Source organism: Capra hircus, chromosome 24 (genome assembly GCF_001704415.2).
Source record: "Capra hircus breed San Clemente chromosome 24, ASM170441v1, whole genome shotgun sequence".
Taxonomy (NCBI): Eukaryota; Metazoa; Chordata; class Mammalia; order Artiodactyla; family Bovidae; genus Capra; species Capra hircus.
This window is the reverse complement of record NC_030831.1, coordinates 43358997-43381252: the sequence shown is the minus strand read 5'-3', so window position 1 is coordinate 43381252 and position 22256 is coordinate 43358997. Positions and strand designations below refer to the sequence as shown.

General features: G+C 38.5%; 1 protein-coding gene across 5 annotated transcripts in view; it reads left to right on the top strand.

Moving 5' to 3' along the window:
* The window catches only part of SPIRE1 (spire type actin nucleation factor 1), a 141048-nt gene that overhangs the window by 5280 nt on the left and 113512 nt on the right, over nucleotides 1-22256 (top strand). For all 5 annotated transcript variants that reach the window (XM_018039419.1, XM_018039424.1, XM_018039420.1 and 2 more), the window contains exon 2: nucleotides 12636-12670. In XM_018039419.1, coding sequence (XP_017894908.1) covers nucleotides 12636-12670 — 35 coding nt within the window. The remainder of the gene's footprint in view (nucleotides 1-12635; nucleotides 12671-22256) is intronic.

Here is a 22256-nt window from a genome sequence, read left to right as displayed (position 1 = left end):
TATTAACAGTAGTTCTAGAGCTGAAAACTGCTGTATGATCTTAGCAGCCCTGTGGACCTTAAATAACCATCTAATGAAAATATTTTTGATGTACATTTAGCTTTAGATGTATAAAGGACACCTTCAAAATTATGAGCACATCTTGGTTTAAAATAATGGTAAGATTGGTAATAGGTTTTTCCAGGAAGAACAGTGGAATGCATATTATTAAAGACATCCTTTGATGTAGGGGCCATTGGGGCTTTGTTTGGAATTTGAGAAGAGATGAGATCAGTGAGGCTTCTTGGCAGGGTTCATGCCATTTGATGGGTATTGAATAGTATCCTTTTTTAATTTCAAGAGACAGTAGTGAAAACATTAATTTTTGTCAAAGTAGTGAAAAGTAGTGAAAGGTCAAAGTAGTGAAAACATGTTTTAAAACATTAATTTTTTTTTTTACTCTTCATATTTTTTCTTGAGTGTACGCATCCTTATTGTTAAATGAAAGGAATACTTGAGATGTATGTGCCCAGGGTAGAGGTCAGGGATGAATGACAGTGTTATGGGTTGGTGAAATACCTTGTCATTTATATCAACAGATAAGAATTATTATATTTGAACAATATGTCCAGATATGTGGGCTTAATTCAGTTTTAAAAACATGCGTTGAGTCCTTTCTGTGTGCATGCAGTGTTCAGGTTTCCATGGGTGATGTAAATATAAATAGGTTTAGTCATTATAGAGGAGAAAATAGAACATAAATAGAGTGAGCAGTTTGCCATGAAGCTAACACAGCGGAACTTGAAACCTGCTTCTCATACAGTCCCCTTCCAGGCCTCTGGAAGGGGTTTTAACTATGTGTTGAGATGATTGTTTGCAAGATTAAGATATTTTAGCTGTAATCAGTTAAGATTGCTGTCATCATTGGCTCCAGTTTACTTTCCAACAACGAAAATCCCATAGACAGAGGAGCCTGGCAGGCTACATTCCATAGAGTCACAGAGTTTATCATAACTGAGCCCATACACACACTCACAACCTTCCACTTGGGTCTTGTGAGAGTGGCCATAGACACTTTTGGAAGAGATTTTGGAATAATGAGAGCCCGCTGTGGCTCAGATTTAGGTAAAGAACCTGCCTTCAATGCAGGAGACCTGGGTTTGATCCTTAAGTCAGGAAAATCCCCTGGGAAAGAGAATGGCAACCCACTCCAGTATTCTTGCCTGGACAATTACATGGACAGAGGAACCTGCCAGGCTACAGTCCATGGGGTCGCAGAGAGTCGGACACCACTGAGCGACTTAACATTAAGGTCTTGAAATAATCGGTTTGTGGTTTTGTATCTGTATTTCTGCCTCATGCAGAGGGTGGGCAAGTATTAGTCATATATAGATACTGGTTCGTAAGTAAGTTGGGACTCTGTGGGGAAGCTATTTGCTTTACTAAGAGTTTTTGACTAAGTTTAGAAGGAAAAAAATCATTGACTTGCCAAAGACTGTGGGTTGATAAGAGACAGTGAGTTGCACTCTGCCTGTCTTGTCTGTAAACTCGAAATAACTTTCCTACTCGATTTCTGCACAATGGCAGCAGTTCCCATCCCACCTTCACAGTAGTGTCATTGAGTCCCATGGTATTTCCCATTTGCTTCCTGTTGGCTAAGTAGAAAAAAGGAAACTTCCCTCTCCCAGATACAGTACTTGTTTAAAACTATGAGGACGATATCCCTGTTGCCAAATTGCCAAATGTAATTTTTTTAAAGTAATTTTTAAAATGAGATAATTTTAGAAGAAAAGTTGCACAGATAGTGCAGAGGGTTCCTGTGTGTCTCTTAACCCTGTTCCCTCCTTGTTAATATCTTATATTTCTGGGTACATTTGTGAAAACTAACCATCAGCATATTACTGTTAACTAAACTCCTGACTTCATTTGGATTTCCCTAGTTTTCCATTAGTGTCGTTTTTCTGTTCCACAGTCCCACCCAGAACAGCTGAGTGCATTTAGTCATTATGGCTCACTAGTCTCTTCTGCTCTGTGGCTGTTTCTCAGACTTTCCTTGTTTCTCATGACCTTCACAGTTTTGAGGAGGGTTGGCTGGGGGTTTTGCAGAATATCCTTCTGTTTAGGTTTGCCTGATGTTTTCTTGACTGGACTGATGTTTTGCATTTGCGCAGAGAGTACTAGGAAGGGGCAGGGCTCCCCTTGTCACATCGGACTTGGGCATGTGGTGTCTAGACAACACTTCTAGCAATGTGAATCTTGTTTGCCAGGCTTCTCCACTAACATTTTTACTGTTTTTGCCTCTTCTATACTTTATCCTTTGAGCTGCAATCACCGGGGTCTCCTTCTGAAGTGGTGAATATTTACTTAGTATTTTTTGAAATTCTTTTATAAGGAAGATTTGACTCTTCTCCCTGTTTGCTTATTTATTCTATCATCTATTAAGTCTGGAATCTTGTATATTTTATACTATGTTACCTGTTACCGGGTTATTTCTTTTGTTGCTCAAATTGTTCCAACTGTGGCCATTGGAGGTTCCTTCACGTTGGCTCCTGTGTCCCTCTATGCCCCTCTCTCTCGTGTTAAGCACTTTCTGCACTATACAGTGTTTCAGGGATTGTCCTATATATTTTCTGCCCCAGCCCTGGAATTAGATGTATCTCCAAGGAGCTCAGGGGTGGGTGTCCCTGTTGCTACTGAGGTTGTTTTATTTTTAATACAGAAGAAGAATGAAGTGGTAAAAGGCTTCATTACTTTTGTTGTTCAGATTTCGTTAGATTTAAAGTGTCTCTGTCTGGTACCTCGCCTTTACTGGCTTGCACCGCTCTGCCTATATATTCATTCCTCTGTTCAGCGGTTGTTTACTAAACACCACAGAGCCAAGTTGAGTAGGAAGGTTCAGACAGTCTGCCCAAGCTGTTTATCATAAGCGAGCGATACCTGGGAGCTGAAGCCAGAGGAGCCTATATTGGGGTACAAACTTGGATGAACTGGAGCTGATGGGAGGTCAGTGAAATGTGGCCTGGGGTCATCTGGATTAACTGAGATACTTGGATGCTCAAGAACTGGTTTGGGATAAATCTTGGGGACATTGGCCTCCCTCTTGCAAGTTCTTCTTGCATCTCTGGGCTAGAGGTGTCCCTGAAGCAGCAGCAGAACCATGCAGAATGGTCACTGGTAACACAACTACCAGATGAAAGGTAGTTCCCTGTTTTGTGAACATGTGTCTTCATTACAGCTCTGAAATGCAACATGCAGATAAAATGTACTCATCCTGATGTCTTAAACCAAACAAAAGAGGTGAAAACAAAGTATCATTGGGCAAATGGTTTTTGGTGTTGTCTACATACTTTACACCATTACATGGGATCTTGATTACTTAGAGATTAGAAAAATACTGATATATATAAATAGTAGTACAAGTTTATTAGGAAAGGTAGTAATGTTTTGCCTACTTCTAACTTCTATGTAATTATTTTTGAGTGGCAGTATAATAAGGTCAGGACTAGACAAGATTTTTTTTTTGCATGGCTTTTGAGTTTATTCAACTTATCTGGTCCAGACTTTGCTGTTCTCAGGGCAATATCTAACTGGGATTCTATTGATTTTAAATAGACATACTGTTTTGCTGCTTGCACTGTCCTCATCATACAAAGTAATACATCAAGGAAATGTTATACCAGATTTTTATGCAATTTGAGCAGGTTTCACCTAGGTGCTCAACAGTTCAAAGCCGTTTTTTATTTTAGTGATGATAGGCTGATAATCAGAATCTCTTAAAGACTCTTTGGTATGTGTTATGTCTATTTGAAAATAATTAAACCATTGACCACTTCTCTCCTGTCTAAAAATCTAATTTGACATTTCCTCCTCAAAACTTCTTCCCCTTTTTTTTTTTTTTTTGGAAGTTCAGTATACATACAGAAAAGTGCACAAATCATTAATGACAGTCTTATAAATACTAACCTGATTAAGAACAAAAGAATATTACCAGTAGCCATCCACATTTAATCAGTGTCTTAGTTTATCACCATACCTTGGACTTGCTTGCTTGTGAACTCTTATTTGTGTGGAATCTTACATTTTGTGATGTGTGTGTGTGGCTGGCTGGCTGCTTTTGTTCAACATCTTGTTAGACAAAATTATTTGTTGTTGCATGTTGCTTTATATTGTTTTTATTGCTATATGGTATTCAGTTGTATGAAAATACCAAAGTTGATTTACCCGTTCTGTTGCTGATAGACGTATGAATTGTTTGGAGTTTTTGACTATTTCAAATAGGATTGCTGTGAACTCTTCTGAATATCCGTGTGTACTTCTGTTAGGTGTGTTATCTAGTAGACTTGCTGGGTTGTTGCATGTATCTCTTGAGTTTTAGTAGATGTGCCCAAGCAGTTTTACAAAGTGCTGGTTTGTGTTTACCTTTCTTACTTGCAGTGTGTCTGTTGCTCTGCATCCACCCTAATACTTGGAAATGTGGTTAACAAATGAGAAGTGTAGCTATTTGGGTTGTACATATTTTTTAAAGTACTTTGGCCACCTCATGCGAAGAGTTGACTCATTGAAAAAGACTGTGATGCTGGAAGGGATTGGGGGCAGGAGGAGAAGGGGACGACAGAGGATGTGATGGCTGGATGGCATCACTGACTTGATGGACGTGAGTTTGAATGAACTCCGGGAGTTGGTGATGGACAGGGAGGCCTGGTGTGCTGCAATTCATGGGGTCGCAAAGAGTCAGACACGACTGAGCGACTGAAGTGAACTGAATGGTTTTAAGTTTCATTTATCTGATGACTAGTCAGGTTGAGTGCCTTTTTATGTTTATTTTTCACAAGGATGAAAAGGAACTTCTGTGAAGTTCCTGTTCAGGTCTTTTGACCGTTTTTCTATTATTATTAATATTTAATATTTGGTCTCACCCACCTCTCTGCATGTGAAACTTAGTTCCCCAATCAGAAGTTGAGCCTGCACTCACTGTTCCTCTGGAAGCCAGAGTCTTAACCACTGGACTGCCAGGGAAGTCCCAGATTTTTTTCATATATATATAAAAGTTACAGTTGTAACTAACTTACTGGGATTAATTATATTCACAGTGTTTTACAACCATCACCACCATCTGTTTCCAAAATTTTTCATCACCCAAACTGAAACTGTAACCATTAAACAATAATTGCCCATTCTTCCCTTTCTAAGCCTCTGGTAACTGCTGATCTACTTATGTTACGTTTTTTGTCTCTTCTTATTTTCACATGTTCTGATTTTTGTATACTCTGGATTTGAGCCATTTGCCAGCTATGTGTACCTTCTCCAGCTCTGTGACTTTCCATTTCACCTTGTTAGTGTTGTGTTTTGATGATTAGAAGTTTTTCACTGTTTCTGACATCACTCTCCTAGAAGTTTTGGTATATCGTCACATTTTATTATTAAGTTCAAGTATTTTTCCAATTTTCATTGTAATTTCTACTTTGATCCATGGATTATTATGTCAATTTTTACTATTGAGACTGTATTTTTAGGTGCATAAAATTTAGAGTTGTGATAACTTCTAGGTAGATTGATCTGTTTGTCTGTGTGTTTATAGTTAACGTGTGTACAGTTACATTGGCTTTCTTTGACTAAAATTTACTCAGTTGTTCCTTTTCCATAATTTCACTATCAGTTTTTAATGTTCTTACATTTAAGGTGTGTTTTTTACAAGGAGGATATAGTTTGGATTTGTTTTTTATCTGATGTAATCATATGTAATTTAAGTTGGACTGTGTATTTTACTTACATTTAATATAAATACTGATTTTTAAAATCAGTAATTTTCTTTATTTGGCCTCACCATTCGGCCTGCGGGATTGTAGTTCTCTGAAGTAAAAGCAATCTATAGATTCAGTACCATCCCTATCAAGCTATCAATGGTATTTTTCAGAGAACTAGAACAAATAATTTCACAATTTGTATGGAAATTAAAAAAACCTCAAATAGCCAAAGCAGTCTTGAGAAAGAAGAATGGAACTGGAGGAATCAACCTGCCTGACTTTAGGCTGTACTACAAAGTCACAGTCATCAGGGCGGTATGGTACTGGCACAAAGACAGAAACATAGATCAATGGAACAAAATAGAAAGCCCAGAGATAAATCCACGCACCTATGGACACCTTTTCTTTGACAAAGGAGGCAAGAATATACGATGGAGAAAAGACAATCTCTTTAACAAGTGGTGCTGGGAAAACTGGTCAACCACTTGTAAAAGAATGAAACTAGAACACTTTCTAACACCATACACAAAAATAAACTCGAAATGAATTAAAGATCTAAACCTAAGACCAGAAACTATAAACCTCCTAGAGGAAAACATAGGCAAAACACTTTCTGACATAAATCATAGCAGGATCCTCTGTGACCCACCTCCCAGAGTAATGGAGATAAAAGCAAAAATAAACAAATGGGACCTAATTAAACTTAAAAGCTTTTGCACAACGAAGGAAACTATAAGCAAGGTGAAAAGACAGCCTTCGGAATGGGAGAAAATAATAGCAAATGAAGCAACTGACAAAGAATTAATCTCAAAAATATGCAAGCAACTCCTGCAGCTCAATTCCAGAAAAATAAGTGACCAATCAAAAAATGGGCCAAAGAACTAAACAGACATTTCTCCAAAAGAGACATTCAGATGGCTAACAAACACATGAAAAGATGCTCAATATCAACCATTATCAAAGAAATGCAAATCAAAAACACAATGAGGTACTATCTCACACCGGTCAGAATGGCTGTCATCAAAAAGTCTACAAACAATAAATGCTGGAGAGGGTGCGGAGGAAAAGGAACCCTCTTACACTGTTGGTGGAAATGCAAACTAGTATAGCCATTATGGAGAACAGTGTGGAGATTCCTTAAAAAACTGGAAATAGAAGTGCCATATGACCCAGCAATCCCACTGCTGGGCATACACTCCAAGGAAACCAGAATTGAAAGAGACGTGTACCCCAGTGTTCATCACAGCACTGTTTACAATAGTCAGGACATGGAAGCAACCTAGATGTCCATTGGCAGACGAATGAATGAGAAAGTTGTGGTACATATACACAATGGAATATTACTCAGCTGTTAAAAAGAATACATTTGAATCAGTTCTAATGAGGTGGATGAAACTGGAGCCTATTATACAGAGCGAAGTAAGTCAGAAAAACACCAATACAGTATATGAATGCATATATATGGAATTTAGAAAGATGGTAGTGATGGCCCTATATGCAAGACAACAACAGAGACACAGATGTAAAGAACAAACTTTTGGACTCTGTGGGAGAAGGTGTGGGTGGGATGATTTGAGAGAATAGCAATGAAACATGTATATTACCTTGTATGAAATAGATCGCCAGTCCAGGTTTGATGCACGAGACAGGATGCTTGGGGCTGGTGCACTGGGATAACCCTGAGGGATGGGATGGTGAGGGAGGGTCAAGATGGGGAACACATGTACACCCATGGCTGATTCAAGTCAATGTATGGCAAAAACCACCACAATATTGTAAGTTAATTAGCCTCCAATTAAAATTAATTAAAAAAATAAAGTTAAAAAATAAAGTGAGTGAAAGTTGCTCACTCGTGTCCAACTCTTTGCGACCCTATGGACTATGTAGTCCACGAAATTCTCCAGGCCAGAATACTGGAGTGGGTAACCTTTCCCTTCTCCAGGGGATCTTCCCAATCCAGGGATTGAACCCAGGTTTCCCACGTTGTGGGCAGATTGTTTACCAGCTGAGCCACATGTGAAGCCCAAGAATACGGGAATGGGTAGCCTATCCCTTTGCCAGCGGATCTTCCCGAGCCTGGAATTGAACCCGGGACTCCTGCGTTGTAGGTGGATTCTTTACCAATTGAGCTATCAGGGAAACCGTATAGTTCTCTGATTAGGGATCAAACCGAGGCCCCTTTTAGTGGCATTAGTGTAAATATAATGAGGATTTGACTAGTGTCAAGTATATGGAAAGGCTGTATCCCTAATAATAATAAGATTTAGTGGTCCATATTTAGCTTCTGAAAACTGACTCTTAGATCTTTTTATACTACTTGTGCTAGAGCACTTTTTAAAGAAATTGAGTCAGTTTTTTCCCCTTGTATTTCCCATTTTCTCCGCTGACTAATCTAATTGGAAGCCAAATTCCTATCTAGTATACTCCCTTAGTAGTTTATATTTGTGAGAGATATAGATATATATGGAAATATATGATGAGTAGTGGTAGAATGCCAGTGACAGTCCCCATAGGTTGTCTGGTCCTGGCTTTGCTGTATCTTCCTGGATTTTAGTGAAATAGCATGTTAGAGGAATCTCCATTAATGTCTTCATGTATTCGTTTCACCAGTACTTGGGTGTCTTCTAAGTGTACTGGACTAAATGTTGAAGATACAGAGGGAAAGGAAGTGCACTCATACCTTCAAGAAGGTCACAGGAGCATAAATGAACACTTACAGTCCAATGATTCCAAATAGTAGAGACATACAGAAAGCTGTGTGAGTCCAGGGAGAGAGGGACTGACTCTGCTGGTGTGACATCAGGGAGGTATCACAGGGGAGCTCTGTTGATGGGGTCTGGAAGGATGAGCAGTGGGATCACAGAAGAGCATGCTCAGCAGAAGCAGCAGTCAGCACAGAGACTTAGAAACGTGGGAGAACTGTCAGAGAGCAGTAGTACACGAATTGTGGTATGGCACGTGTGTGACACCCACGTCCCCATACCAAAAGCAGGCGCTGCGTAATCATTCATCACATTTTTGCTGCTAAATTTATAAGTATCTCCAGTTCTCAGCAGGGTGCTTCAGGCAGTCACTGCCAATTGTTTGGATTTGGCACATGAGACTGAACCTGTCTGTCCTCTCTGCAGTGGGCGTCCACTGTGCCTGGAGCGTCGGATGTGTGTGGGAAGGGTGGACGAGGAGATCAGCTAGAAAGGTATGTGGGAGGGCTCAGGTGATGAAGGCCTTTTTGTGTCTCAAGACTGAGTTTGTATTTATAGTCTGTATAGGTGGTGGATAGCTATAGAAGCATTTTAAGCAGGAAAATGATGTAAGCAGACTCCTCTGGGAAGATAAGCTTTGTAGAAGATGGATTGAACTGAGTAAGCTGAGGGCAGAGACACCACTGGGCATTTCATACTATCATTAGGTCTTAGTAGCCTCTAAGTTGGAGAAGGCAATGGCACCCGACTCCAGCGCTCTTGCCTGGAAAATCCCATGGATGGGGAGCCTGGTGGGCTGCAGTCCATGGGGTCGCTAAGGGTTGGACACGACTGAGCGACTTCACTTTCACTTTTCGCTTTCATGCATTGGAGAAGGAAATGGCAACCCTCTCCAGTGTTCTTGCCTTGAGAATCCCAGGGATGGGGGAGCCTGGTGGGCTGCCATCTATGGGGTTGCACAGAATCGGATACTACTGAAATGACTTAGCAGCAACAGCAGCAGCCTCTAAGTTACCAAACCAGTTAGGAGTGTTATGGCTGTTCAGACCAAAGGTAATGGAATAGGGAGAAAGAGTCTGAGGGTGTTTTGAGAAATAGAATGGCACATGGCTGTTTAGTTTTTGACATGTCAGTGGGAAGAAGGAAGGAATCTTGGGAGGCTCTCAGGCTTACTGCCTGGGTGCTTATGGGGTGGGGAGGGTGGGATGGACAGGAAGGGGTGGGAAGATGATGACTTAACTCTTGCTGGAAACTAAGTTGGTCCAGAAAAAATATTTTTCTTATGGCGTCATGTTGATTCCTATCAAGTTCCTTAGCTCTTCCGAAAGGTTGCAAATCAACTGTTTAATGTCACATGGTATTGTGGTAAGAACATAAAGAGTTGCCTGTAGAAGATGTGGTTTGATTCTTGGTCTAGAGACTATCACTTAGTTCTAACCTCAGGCAATCCATATCACCCCTCTGACTCTCTTTCTTTGTCTGTAAAGGGGAAATAATATCCAGCCCTTCTTACAAAATTGTTAGGAGAATCAAATGAGGAAATTTATGTAAGGGTATTTTGTCAACACATATATTGCACATATATTTTAACTGAATCATTTCTTCTCTTTATAAAAAGATGAATGTTTCAAGATACTTTGATTCCAGGTTGATAAAGAACTGCTAAAACAGTCTTAAGTAAATATATATATATTTGGAGTCCATAAAGTGATTCTTGAGTTTGAAAAAAATCTGGTGTTGTTTTTCATACTGTAATTAGATCTTAGTTGCCTTAGGTCTTGCACTGGGGTTTTAGTATAGATTATAAGGGTCTGAGAAGAGTTTAGCAGAATGTCAGAGAAAGTTAATTAGTGTTTGACCACCATGTATACTAGCTTTAAATTGAAAAATCATGTAATATTCTTGAACTTAGCTTTCTTTCACTTTATCACTTTCTAACTTGATAGTCACTTATTCATACTTTAGCCTCTTTAAATCCTTGGGAGAGTATTGGGGAGCTTATTTACATTAATAGTAAAAAAGAATGTAAATACAACTTTTTGCCCTGAACTGTTGGAACCAATTTCATTTGAGAACTGTTAAGACATAGTTTCGATGAAACAGTTGGTTCATTCTGTTGTCTGAGGTATATAAAATTAAGTTATATTGGTGGGAAATGATGAAAATCTGTTTAAAAATTTTATAATGATAGTTGCTCCCTAACTCTGACCTCCTTTCACGATTAAGAATCGTTTTGATTCTATTTGCATTTGAAGAACTTAGTATGTTACTCATAAAATACTCATAAAAGTGTATATATATAGTAAAATTTAAATAGTGAGATGTTTGCCGAGGTAGTTTTCATAGTGTAAATCAGATATTCTCAGTCCCAGTAGAGGACAGGTAACTCGCTGGGGCAGATGATCTGGATGGCAGTTTAGGCTATATCTAAAGGAGGTGCCTCTTGGCTGGGAGAGTCTCGGCCTTGAGCAGAGGCCACCGTGGGGAGGAGACTCTTAGGAGACTATGTTGATAGGAAGCATGAGAACATTTGGGATTAACACTTGCCAGTTGACTTCGTTTTATGATTTGCTGTCAATTTTGATTCCCCTCCATGTTCTCCTTGTTCGTGTAGAAAGTGGTTTAGTGCTGTGAGGTCTCATGAAATTTAGACAGTTACTGTCTGGATTAATGTCACAAGGGGAATTTTTGTAACCCAAATCCACACTGTACACAAAAAGAACCACAACTCTAGTCATCTCATCCCAGCACAGGAGTGTCAGAAGTGTGGCCTCCGCAGGGCCCGTCCCTTCTATGCCAGTGGAAATATCATTGAGTGGTCCCGGGCTCCTACTTGCGGTCCCCCTTGGAACTCGCCTGGAGGCAGCATGCTGAACAGCCACTACCCTTCAGCTAGAATCTGCACAGAAGGGAAGCCTCTGTGCTACGCAGACTTTGAGTGTTGCCAAATTATGTGAAGTAGACAAAGATAATTTTTGACTTTTGTTGAAAATATGCTGAAACTGAAGTAATTATTTTCAGTGGAAAATACTTGTCGTTTAATGATACTTGTTCTATGAGATAATATAAAGTTTAGTTAATTAAGGTTGCTAAGTAGAAAGAAAAAAATAACACTCTTGATAGTTAGCAAAGCATATTATTAGACCTTTCATTTCAGAACAGGCTGTTAGATTTGGTTCCTCTGGTGCCACAGAATAGGTTGGGGGGGTTTGGTGGTGGAGTGGGAACAGACATTGGAGTGTTAGCTCTGTGAGGCCGTCAGCTGGTCTTACTGGTGAGCCTGCAGAGCCAGCAGTATCATTGTAGACTCTAAGGTATATAAATCAGACTGATGAACATTCCCTGTAGGGTAGATGTAGGGGTCCTGGGCTGGAGAGGAGGAGTGAGTAAGGAGGGGAGGGAAAGAAGTTGAGATAAATGTGTATTTGAACTTAGGATGATGAGATTTAAGACGTGTATACTGGGAAAATTAAGTTTTTTACTATCCAGTGTAAATTTATGCTATTTACTCTTTTTGTTAAAACATTTTCATAAATGGTTCTCCTTTAAGATAACTATGTTTTAACCACCCAAGTTAACAGAAATATATAAGTATGCATGCTCTCTGGTATTATGTCTCAGTAATGAGAAAATATTGATGTTTGTACGGCAAAATATTATTCAGTCTGGTTATTCTTTAGTTGATCTTCTGTTGGGAGAATTGCTAAATTAATTATAGTGTTGTGTCTATATATTATACAAAAACTACTGTTATATGTTAAATAAGAATTTAAAACATTTCTGCCTTAATTGAAATGATCACCTTTAAGCTGGAAATGTATTTAGGGAAGACACCAAGAGTCTTTTAAAGACTTTTCTTAAAAGTGTTTTAAATGGTAGCTTTTAAATGCCTTTAAAGTAAAGAAAGCAAGAAAAAGTATTTTGTTTTGCTTTCTTTATATATGTGTAATATGTTTTATATTTTATTACAATTAAGCGTGTTCTTTCCATCTTTTTCTTGATTATTCTCGTATGAAACTTTTTTAAACTTAAATCTCTGAGCAGGAATTTCTAGAATATTTGGTCACACTAGAACCTTTTTGTGGCACAGATTTTCACAGACTTAATGAAGCTGTAGTCAGAATAACTCTGATTTTTTTTTTTTTTTGTCAGCGATTTAAAAAAATACCCCAAATCCTCTGAAAAGTAACTTTTTGTATTTTTATTACAGGTAAAGTGGAATATTCACATTGTACAGAAACTGAGGTAAGAGAAATGTTAAAATATTTCTTAGTAATAACCCAGCTTTACACTTCTGTTTACACTACCTTGAGTTACTGAAATATCTCACTGTGGGTTTTGGTCTTCTGATGAGGATGTGTTGAGAACAGGTATATATTTATTATATTTAGGAAGAGTAAAATGTAAAGAAAAATCAGTTAATCATGTCCATATATTTAAAATGTCGTTATGTTATAAAGATAAGCTTTATCAAAATTTAAAATTTTTCCTGTGTTGTTTGTGAAATGGAGTTAAGATTCAGAGCCCTTAACAAGAAATAGGGTAAGTTTTTTAAATAATCTGATCTAGTGTGTCATATAAATCATTAAAATGTGTCGGACTCCTGTGGAGTCGCTTTGGAGTGGGAAAAAATAGGGACTTACGAAGTCATTCAGTAACATTACTGATGAATTAAATGCTTTGTCTTTGTATAAAAGTATGTTTATTATTTTTTAAATAATTTAAAATTCAGTTTGTGAAATTTAAGGGATTTCCATGTGGCTCCATATGTCCTTTGCAGAAATTTCCGTAGTAACGCTGAAGTATGAGGGCAGCATCAATGATTTATGTATATGTGGAGGTATTTTCTGTCTGGAGCTGTTACATCATTACATGTGGAGTTTTAGGTCTTATGTTACCTAATTAAGAATTTAAGATGTCATTTTTCTAATTTTATAATGCATCTACAGGTTGATGTAAATTTTATTAAATTTTTATTGTTATTTTAAGTAAGATACAAGCTTCCCAGGGGATTATATTGTATAACAAGCAAAAATAATTTATTTTTTGCATTCAGAAGTTATTCAACTTGTTTTATATTTTCTATTAAACTTTAGAAGTAGACATAGTTTCTTCCAGGTTAGCAGAAAAAATATGCAAGAACTTAGTATTTTTGTTTTCTGACAGCTTTTTAAAAAAAAATTATTTTGTTTATTTTATTTTTGGCTGTGCTGAGTCTTCACTGCTGTGTGCTAGGGCTTTCTCTAGGTCCGGTGAGCAGGGGCTACTCTCTGGTTGTAGTCGCGGGCATTTCATTGCGGTGACTTCTATGATTGTGGAGCATGGACTCTCGGGCTCAGTAGCTGTGGTGCTTGGGCTTAGTTGCCCTGCAGCATGTGGAATCTTCCTGGACAAGGAATCCAATCTGTGTCCTCTGCATTGGCAGGCGGATTCTTAACTGCTGAACAGGGAAGCCTTATTGTGACAATTTTTGATGTATTGTTCAATGTGATATAAAGGAGTGGGATATGATTTGAGTAAAAAAATAAAAGTTCTGTCTGTGGTTTCTGATTTGCATCTTTCTAGCTATGTAATTTTGAGCAACTAATTCTTTTTCTCTCATAATTTTGGCTTTCTTATTAAATATTAAAGATAGTTTCTGTTAATCTCATGGGTTGTGCAATTTCAAAGAGATTATATAGGTGAAAATGTTTTATAAACTCTGAAGGCACTGTTATTGATATCAAATTGATACAAATATAATCAGCATTGATCTGCATTTAGGTAATGAAATGTGCGGACTGTACATACAAGGCATAGTCATAAGTCTCATTATGTTTTGTTGCCATAAAATTAGCATAGTTGTAACATTTTGTTTCGCACTTGTTTGTGTAGGAATGTCACTCTGTCATCTCCTACCTGATAGCTATGTCCTTTGATCCATAACTTATCATCAAAAGAATTGAAATCTAAATAGAACTCTTTTTCAGAACTTTTTTTTTGGGGGGGGTTTAACTATTTGAAGAGGGAAAATCATGAGAAAATGAGAAGTTTGGTCTGATTGTTTACAAAGTGAGTTTGGACCATGTTTTACAGTAACAGTGGTTTTTACCTCTAGGGAAGATATTGAGGTTTGGATGGTGATATATCTTTATTACTTAGATTTTTTTGAAGTGACAGAGTCTCTTTGTATTACTTTGGTAATTAAAATAATAAAAAGGAGAGGCAGTAGGAGGAGTGGGAACTTAAAAAAAAAACTTTAGTGAAGAAGGAGATAGTTTAAGTAGGAAGTTTCGTTTTCTAGGTTGGGGAAGATTGTCCATTTGGTGCTGGTAATGGTAGTCTTCCCAGTGGCTCAGATGGTAAAGAGTCTTAAGTGCAATGTGGGAGATCCAAGTTCGATCCCCTGGATCGGGAAGATCCCCTGGAGAAGAGAATGGCAACCCACTGCAATATTCTTGCCTGGAAAATCCTATGGACCGAGGAGCCTGGCAGACCCCAATCCATGGGGTTGCAAAGAGTTGGACACAACTGAGCAGCTAACACACACAGTGGTAGTAAGGGCTTCCCTTGTGCCTCAGTGGTAAAGATCCCCCTGAAGGAGGAAATGGCAGCCCATTCTAGTATTCTTGCTGGGATAATCCTATGGACAGAGGAGCTTGGTGGGTTGCAGTCCATGGCGGTCACAAAGAGTCAGACATGACTGAGTGACTGAGCATGCATGCATGCATGCAGTGGTAGTAAAGGGGAAGAGAGAGTGAGAAAGAAGTTGGGGGAGAGAGAGGGGTGGGAAGAGGTGGAGAGGGGGAGATCCAAGGGAGAGTGGATGCCTGCCAACACCAGAAGTGGTTGCAGCTAGAGGTGGCTGGGCTAGAGCGGTAGTTCTGCAAGGACAGTGGGGTTCTCCAAGGCTCTGGGGGGGGTGGGTTCTGACACCCTTTTGTGATCAGATTATCTTCAAAGTATTACTGAGACATTATTTGTCCTTTTACTCTTATTCTGTCATGAGTGTACAATGGTGCTTTCAGAGGCTTCATGGCTGCACGACCCTGACTGTCCTATCGGAGTGGCTGCAGAAGAGCAGATGTAGCTGGATTTTATTAAGCATCACCTTCAGGAGTTTTGCAAAAATGTGAAACAGTACCACCCCTTTCACTATTTTATTGACTCTTTTTTTTTGCCACCCTGAGTGGCATGTGGGTTCTTAGTTCCCCTACCAGGGACCAAATCTGAGTCTCCTGCATTGAAAGCTCAGTCTTAACAACTGAACCACTCGGGAAGTCTATTTTTTTGGGAAAATTTTTAGCATTTCTTTCTATAAAAATGTTACATGTATTAACATTTAATAGCATTATTTTTCTTTAATCATTTTATTAAAAAATTTTATTGGAGTGTAGTTTTACAATGTTGTGTTAATTTCTGCTCTACAGCAATATTATTTTTGAACAATTTAATTTGAACAATTCAATAAACTTTCAGTTTTAATTTGTGATACAGTAAATATTTGATTATAGCTCATACACACAAAAGCTCCTTGGATTCCCTGGTAATTTTTGAAAGTAAAAGGGCCCCAAACTTAACCAGTTAGAGTTGGGCTGGGTCTGGAGAGCAGAGGGACTTTTTCCTGAGAAATGGAGTTGAGGTTCAGGAGAGGTCAAATCAGAGCCCTGAGCTGGGTTGGTAGAAAGCGAGGATGTGCATGAAGCCAAAATTTTTTACTTTAATAAGCAATTTAACTTTTTCTTACACTGTTGTTTCTATTTTTTGAAGATATAATTTATATACAGAAGAATTTAAACTTTTTAGTTGAAATTCTTTACGTTTTGACAAATACCATCACCACAGTCAAGTCTCATCAGCCCCTAGGGTCCCCCCACTCCTCTTTGTTGTCTTCCCCCCATCCCCAACCCCCCAATAACCACTAATCTGTATTCTGTCACTTTGGTTTTGGGGAGGACCTGTAATGTACATAGTGTGTTACCTGCCTTGGCCTCCTCTCTGGGAGTGGTCATTTATAAACTATCACATGACTGACCTGTAGTTGGAATTTTCCTGTCAAGGAAAGTGGTTCTAATTCACAGTTTAGGAAAACTTTCACTCCTAGTTTACAGGTTTTTCCTTCTGCCATTACTTAAATACTCTTGTGGGTGATACTCTTACATTTGAAGAAAAGGCTAAGCACTTAAAAATACTAAAACATAAAAGATTGGAATTTCCAGGTATCTTAATTGAGACTTTTTCCTTGTTTTTAGCTTTCTAAATTTCATTCCATTCTGTCTTCTATTAACTATAGTTAATTATGTAGCACTCAGAGGCCCTTTCCCTTCAGCAGGCAAGAAGGTTGAATGAGTAACCAGAACAGAACAGTAACCTGTTCTCCTTGATGGATTTGCTGTATTTTATGTGAAATTGGTTAAAGCATTATATGAAATTAGATAACTTCTTTTGATCCTTTAATCTTGATAGAGCTAGTTTGTAAAAATCATAGCATAGCAGAAAATGTAAGCTTCCCTGAGGGGAAGTATGGAAAAGATTTATATTCCTATCTTAGAAATAAAGTTCATATTTATGAAGTTCAAATAAAGTACCATATATAAGTACTTACTGTCTTTCATTCCCACATCTTTAAAAAACACTTTAGCTCTTCCTCTGTGCTGAGTACTGTTAGATACCTTAATTTAATTCTCACAACCAGGTTATGAAGTGGGTTCTATTACTAATGAAAGCTGAGGTATGGTGAGGTTGAGGGACTTGCCCAGGGCTGTAGAGCCAGCATGTTGTACAGCCACCTCTCTCAGCTCTTTCAGGTTTGTCTGAATACAATCCTTGGTTGTCTGCATCTGCGGAACGCTGACAATTTTGTGCCCGTGAAATTGTCCTTGTCCTTGATGCATTTCTCGCCTGTGACTCTTTTGGTCCTGGCATTATGCAGTAAGGGAATACGTTCTTGTTGGATGGAAACCAGACAAAGAAGGAACAGACTCTGTAAACTCCCAGCCCCACTGTTAGGTGAACACAGTCTGTACTGGAGCAATTTGTGAATTAGTCTGATTCTGAATTACTCAGAACGACTCAAGAATTTTGCTGCATATTTGAACCTCCTGGGAAATCACACCTGGAATTAGTCTGCTTTGTGGGGAAACCCAGAGCTTTTGGAAATGAACCAAGGAACAAGTAGTATTTGGACTTACTCCATTCTTGTTATATACAGATTTTGACAGAAAGTGGACTATGTGAAAATTTTTCATGTTCCCTGAGCAGCGTAAAATTAACTGCCAAAGGTAGTATGTGGGTGCTGACTGCTTTAACAGAGTACAATACAAAATAAAACAAGACAAAAAAACCCATTTTTGTTTAAAAAATTTTTTTTTTTTGCTGTGAGACTTGTGGGATCTTAGTTCTCTGTCCAGGGATTGAACCCAGGTCCTCAAGCAGTGCAAGTGCAGAGTCTTAAACACTGGACTGCCAGGGAATTTCCCCATTTTGTCTTTAGCTGAATTAGCCCCTGTACTTTGATTTTACATCTGGCTCATGTAGACTCACAGTGATCATTTGATGAGTAGTCCTTTTTAAAAATGACATTTGATAGCTCTGAATTAATTTCAAAAGTAACTGAAAAATTAGCATGAAAGAAGTAAGTAATATTTTTACAGAAATAATTGTGTAAACTGTAGCTGCATAGTGAGCCTGTTTTATATGGTTGTAAAATTAGTATTTGATATCAAACTAAGTAGATCTAAGAATATCTAGCGGAAATACAAAGGAATTACTATCAACCTACCCTTTTATTGGAAGGCTTTGTCTGATGTAAAACCTTGATTTAGGTGTTTATAAATAGGATTGTGTGGCAAGTTAAAAAATGATATGTGTTCTTTAAAAGGGTTGGGAGGGTAAATGTTATTTAATTGTTGGTGACAACAGCATTTTCTCCTTGGTCAGCAGGCTGAAAGGAACGAGAAGTACACACATTCTGCTTCCTCTTTTTGGATTAAAGACCTCAAACATGCCTGATTTTATATGGCTGTTTGATTGACATTAACTTATATGGCCTGAAAATTTGTTTGTGTGTCCTTAGGGTAAATTGTGTCTACCCATGAGTTGTTACTTCTGAGTGTCAATACTAACAGAGACTGGTAGTGAGATATCGATGATGTGATAAATAGTTAAATCTCCAGTTAGATTTCATGTATCTTCCTATGCAGACTGGAGCCATTATGGCAACCCCTCTGACTCTCTCCCCTGTCTCCTCTGTCCTTTCTCTCTCTTCTCTTCTCTGTCTGTCTCAGATACTATTTATTACCAAGATGGCCTTTCTGTGATACAGTCATAGATGTCTTAAATACTGGCAACATTGATTGACCATAGGACACAAAATTTATAATAAGTAGTGTTCCGTTGTACAGTTCTTACTGTATTTGAAGACCAGTGACAGTTGTACTCTGTCTCGCAAAGGATTTCAGAGTAACCAAATTATGAGATTAAACATGTTATTCCTGAAGGAACAGACAATTTACCTTTCAAGTAATTTAAGCACTTAGATGATAAAGTAGAAAGTTTTCTTAATAATTTGCCTTATCCAGGGGCCAGATCAGTTTGCTTTAATGAATAGCTTGAATTTTAAATGTTTTTAAGATGAAACAATTTTTTTTTATTTTGATAGGATCAAAGTGGGAATGGGCTTGACTTTTATTTCCTTTTCAAAGTACCTTTATTCATTTGTAGAAATTGCTTGTATTTTATATCACAGACAGATACAGAGAAGAATGTAAAAATAACTTCATACTCTACTATCTAGTTATAATGACTGTTTAGAATATTCTTCTAGGCATCTCTTCCTATATGTACATGATAGAGGTGATTTACCATTGAGCATCGTTTATGTACTGCTCTTAGGAGTACGTGCATCTTTGCGTAAATGACAAACTCGGCTTTAAGGAGTCAGCCAGGCTGATGGAAAGGGTTTAGACATGAAGTGGAACTTTCCAGGCAAAAGGACATCATTGTGAAGTGTCAGAGAGCAAGCTGTTTTTGAGACTAACAGAACAGCAGGATGCCAGCATGGTGTGTGTGAGGGGAAGGTGTAGGAATTGGAGGGGAACAAGTGATGCCAGTTCTCTTTTTTAATGTTAGATCAGTGATTTTGTTTTTCTTTAATTTGACTCTGCTGGCTCTTAGTTGCAAAGTGTGGGGTCTTCATTGCAACCTGTGGAATCTTTAGTTGCAGCATTTGGGCTCTTAGTTTTGGCATGTGGGATCTACTTCCCTGACCAGGGATCAAACCCTCCTTTGGATTGGGAGCATGCAGTCTTAACCACTGGACCACCAGGGAAGTCTGGTGCAAGGGCTTATATGCTGTATTAAAGATTGGATGTAGGTCCAGTTTCTCCTCAAGGGAAGAAACATTTTTTTTCTGAAATTTTCTTCTGTTTCACAGGGTCATTCTTCATTTGCTGTTTGCATGTAGTTTGGCAGGGAAATGTGAATGCATATATACATTTCATCAGTTAATACATCATTTAATTGAACTATTTTTGTAATCATATCAGTAGAGTTGCACGAATAGGTTTGGGAACAGACCCAACTGATGTGTGGTAAAAGTTCAGCTCCCCTACCAGGTGACCAGAATGCACTGGTGACTCATGTCTGTAGTTGTCGTGGAGATCAGTCAGTCTGGTTGCTAGAGGACTGGCAACTGTGAGATAGGTCAGTCAGCTAGATAAAGGCTGATTAAGAGAGCTTCTGCTGTTTCGAGTGGTGTCTTTTAACGTCTTCCCTCAATTTGGTAGAGGTTTTACTATATTTGGCAGATATTTAAAAGATATTTAAAAGAAAAATTTGGTATCAGTAAATATGGGTATTTACTTGGTGTTGTGATAATTACCTAATGTCTTTTGATGATTAGTGTTTGTTAATTTTTTGTTAGAAGTTTACTGAAATGTAATTCACAAACTCTACAAGTCAACACACCATTTTAAAGTGTGTGACTCATTGGTCTTTGGTATTTTCACAGAATTATGCAACCATCACCACAATCACGTTTAGAACATTTTTGTCACCCCTGAAGGAAATCGGGTGCCCTTTAGGTATCTTCCCCATCTTCCACCCTGTCAGCCCCCAACAATTCAGTTCAGTTCAGTCGTTCAGTCATGTCTGACTCTTTGTGACCCTGTGGACTGCAGCACACCAGGCCTCCCTGTCCATCACCAACTCCCAGAGTTTACTCAAGCTCATGTCCATTGAATTGGTGATGCCATCCAACCATCTCATCCTCTGTCATCCCCTTCTCCTCCCACTTCAATCTTTCCCAGCATAAGGGTCTTTTCAAATGAGTCAGTTCTTCGCATCAGGTGGCCAAAGTATTGGAGTTTCAGGTTCAACATCAGTCCTTCCAATGAATATTAAGGAGTGATTTCCTTTAGGATGGACTGGTTGGATCTCCTTGTAGTCCAAGGGGCTCTCAAGAGTCTTCTCCAATGCCACAGTTCAAAAGTGTCAGTTCTTCAGTGCTCAGCTTTCTTTATAGTCCAACTCTCACATCCATACATGACTACTAGAAAAACCAACCATAGCCTTGACTAGACGGACTTTTTATTGCAAAGTAATGTCTCTGCTTTTTAATATGGCATCTAGGTTGGTCACAACTTTTCTTTCAAGAAATAAGTGTCTTTAATTTCATGGCTGCAGTCATCATCTGCAGTGATTTTGGAGCCCAAGAAAATAAAGTCTAACACTGTTTCCACATCTATTTGCCATGAAGTAATGGGACCAGATGCCATGATTTTAGTTTTCTGAATGTTGAGTCTTAAGCCAACTTTTTCCTTCTCCTCTTTCATTTTCATCAAGAGGCTCTTTAGTTCTTCTTCACTTTCTGCCATAAGGGTGGTGTCATCTGCGTATCTGAGGTTATTGATATTTCCCCTGGCAATCTTGATTCCAGCTTGTGCTTCATCCAGCCCAGTGTTTCTCATGATGTACTACTCTGCATATAAGTTAAATAAGCAATATACAGCCCTGATATATTCCTTTTCTTATTTGGAACCAGTCTGTTGTTCCATGTCCAGTTCTAACTGCTGCTTCCTGACCTGCTTACAGATTTCACAAGAGGCAGGTCAGGTGGTCTGGTATTCCCATCTCTTGAAGAATTTTCCACAGGTTGTGGTGATCCACCCAGGCAAAGGCTTTGGCATAGTCAATAAAGCAGAAATAGATACTTTTCTGGAACTCTCTTGCCTTTTTGATAATCTAGCAGCAATTTGATCTCTGGTTCCTCTGCCTTTTCTAAAACCAGCTTGAACATCTGGAAGTTCATGGTTCATGTATTGTTGAAGCCTGGCTTGGAGAATTTTGAGTATTACTTTGCTAATGTGTGAGATGAGTGCCATTGTGCAATTGATTGAACATTCTTTGGCATTGCCTTTCTTTGGGATTGGAATGAAAACTGACCTTTTCCAATCCTGTGGCCACTGCTGAGTTTTCCAAATTTGTTGGCATATTGAGTGCAGCACTTTCACAGCATCATCTTTTAGGACTTGAAATAGCTCATCTGAAATTCCATCACCTCCACTAGCTTTGTTCGAAGTGATGCTTCCTAAGGCCCACTTGACTTCATATTCCAGGATGTCCAGCTCTAGGTGAGTGGTCATACCATCATGATTATCTGGGTCATGAAGATATTTTTTGTATAGTTCTTCTGTATTCTTGCCACCTCTGAATATCTTCTGCTTCAGTTAAGTCCATACTGTTTCTGTCCTTTATTGTGCTCATCTTTGCATGAAATGTTCCCTTGGTATCTCTGATTTTCTTGAAGAGATCTCTAGTCTTTCCCATTCTATTGTTTTATTCTGTTTCTTTG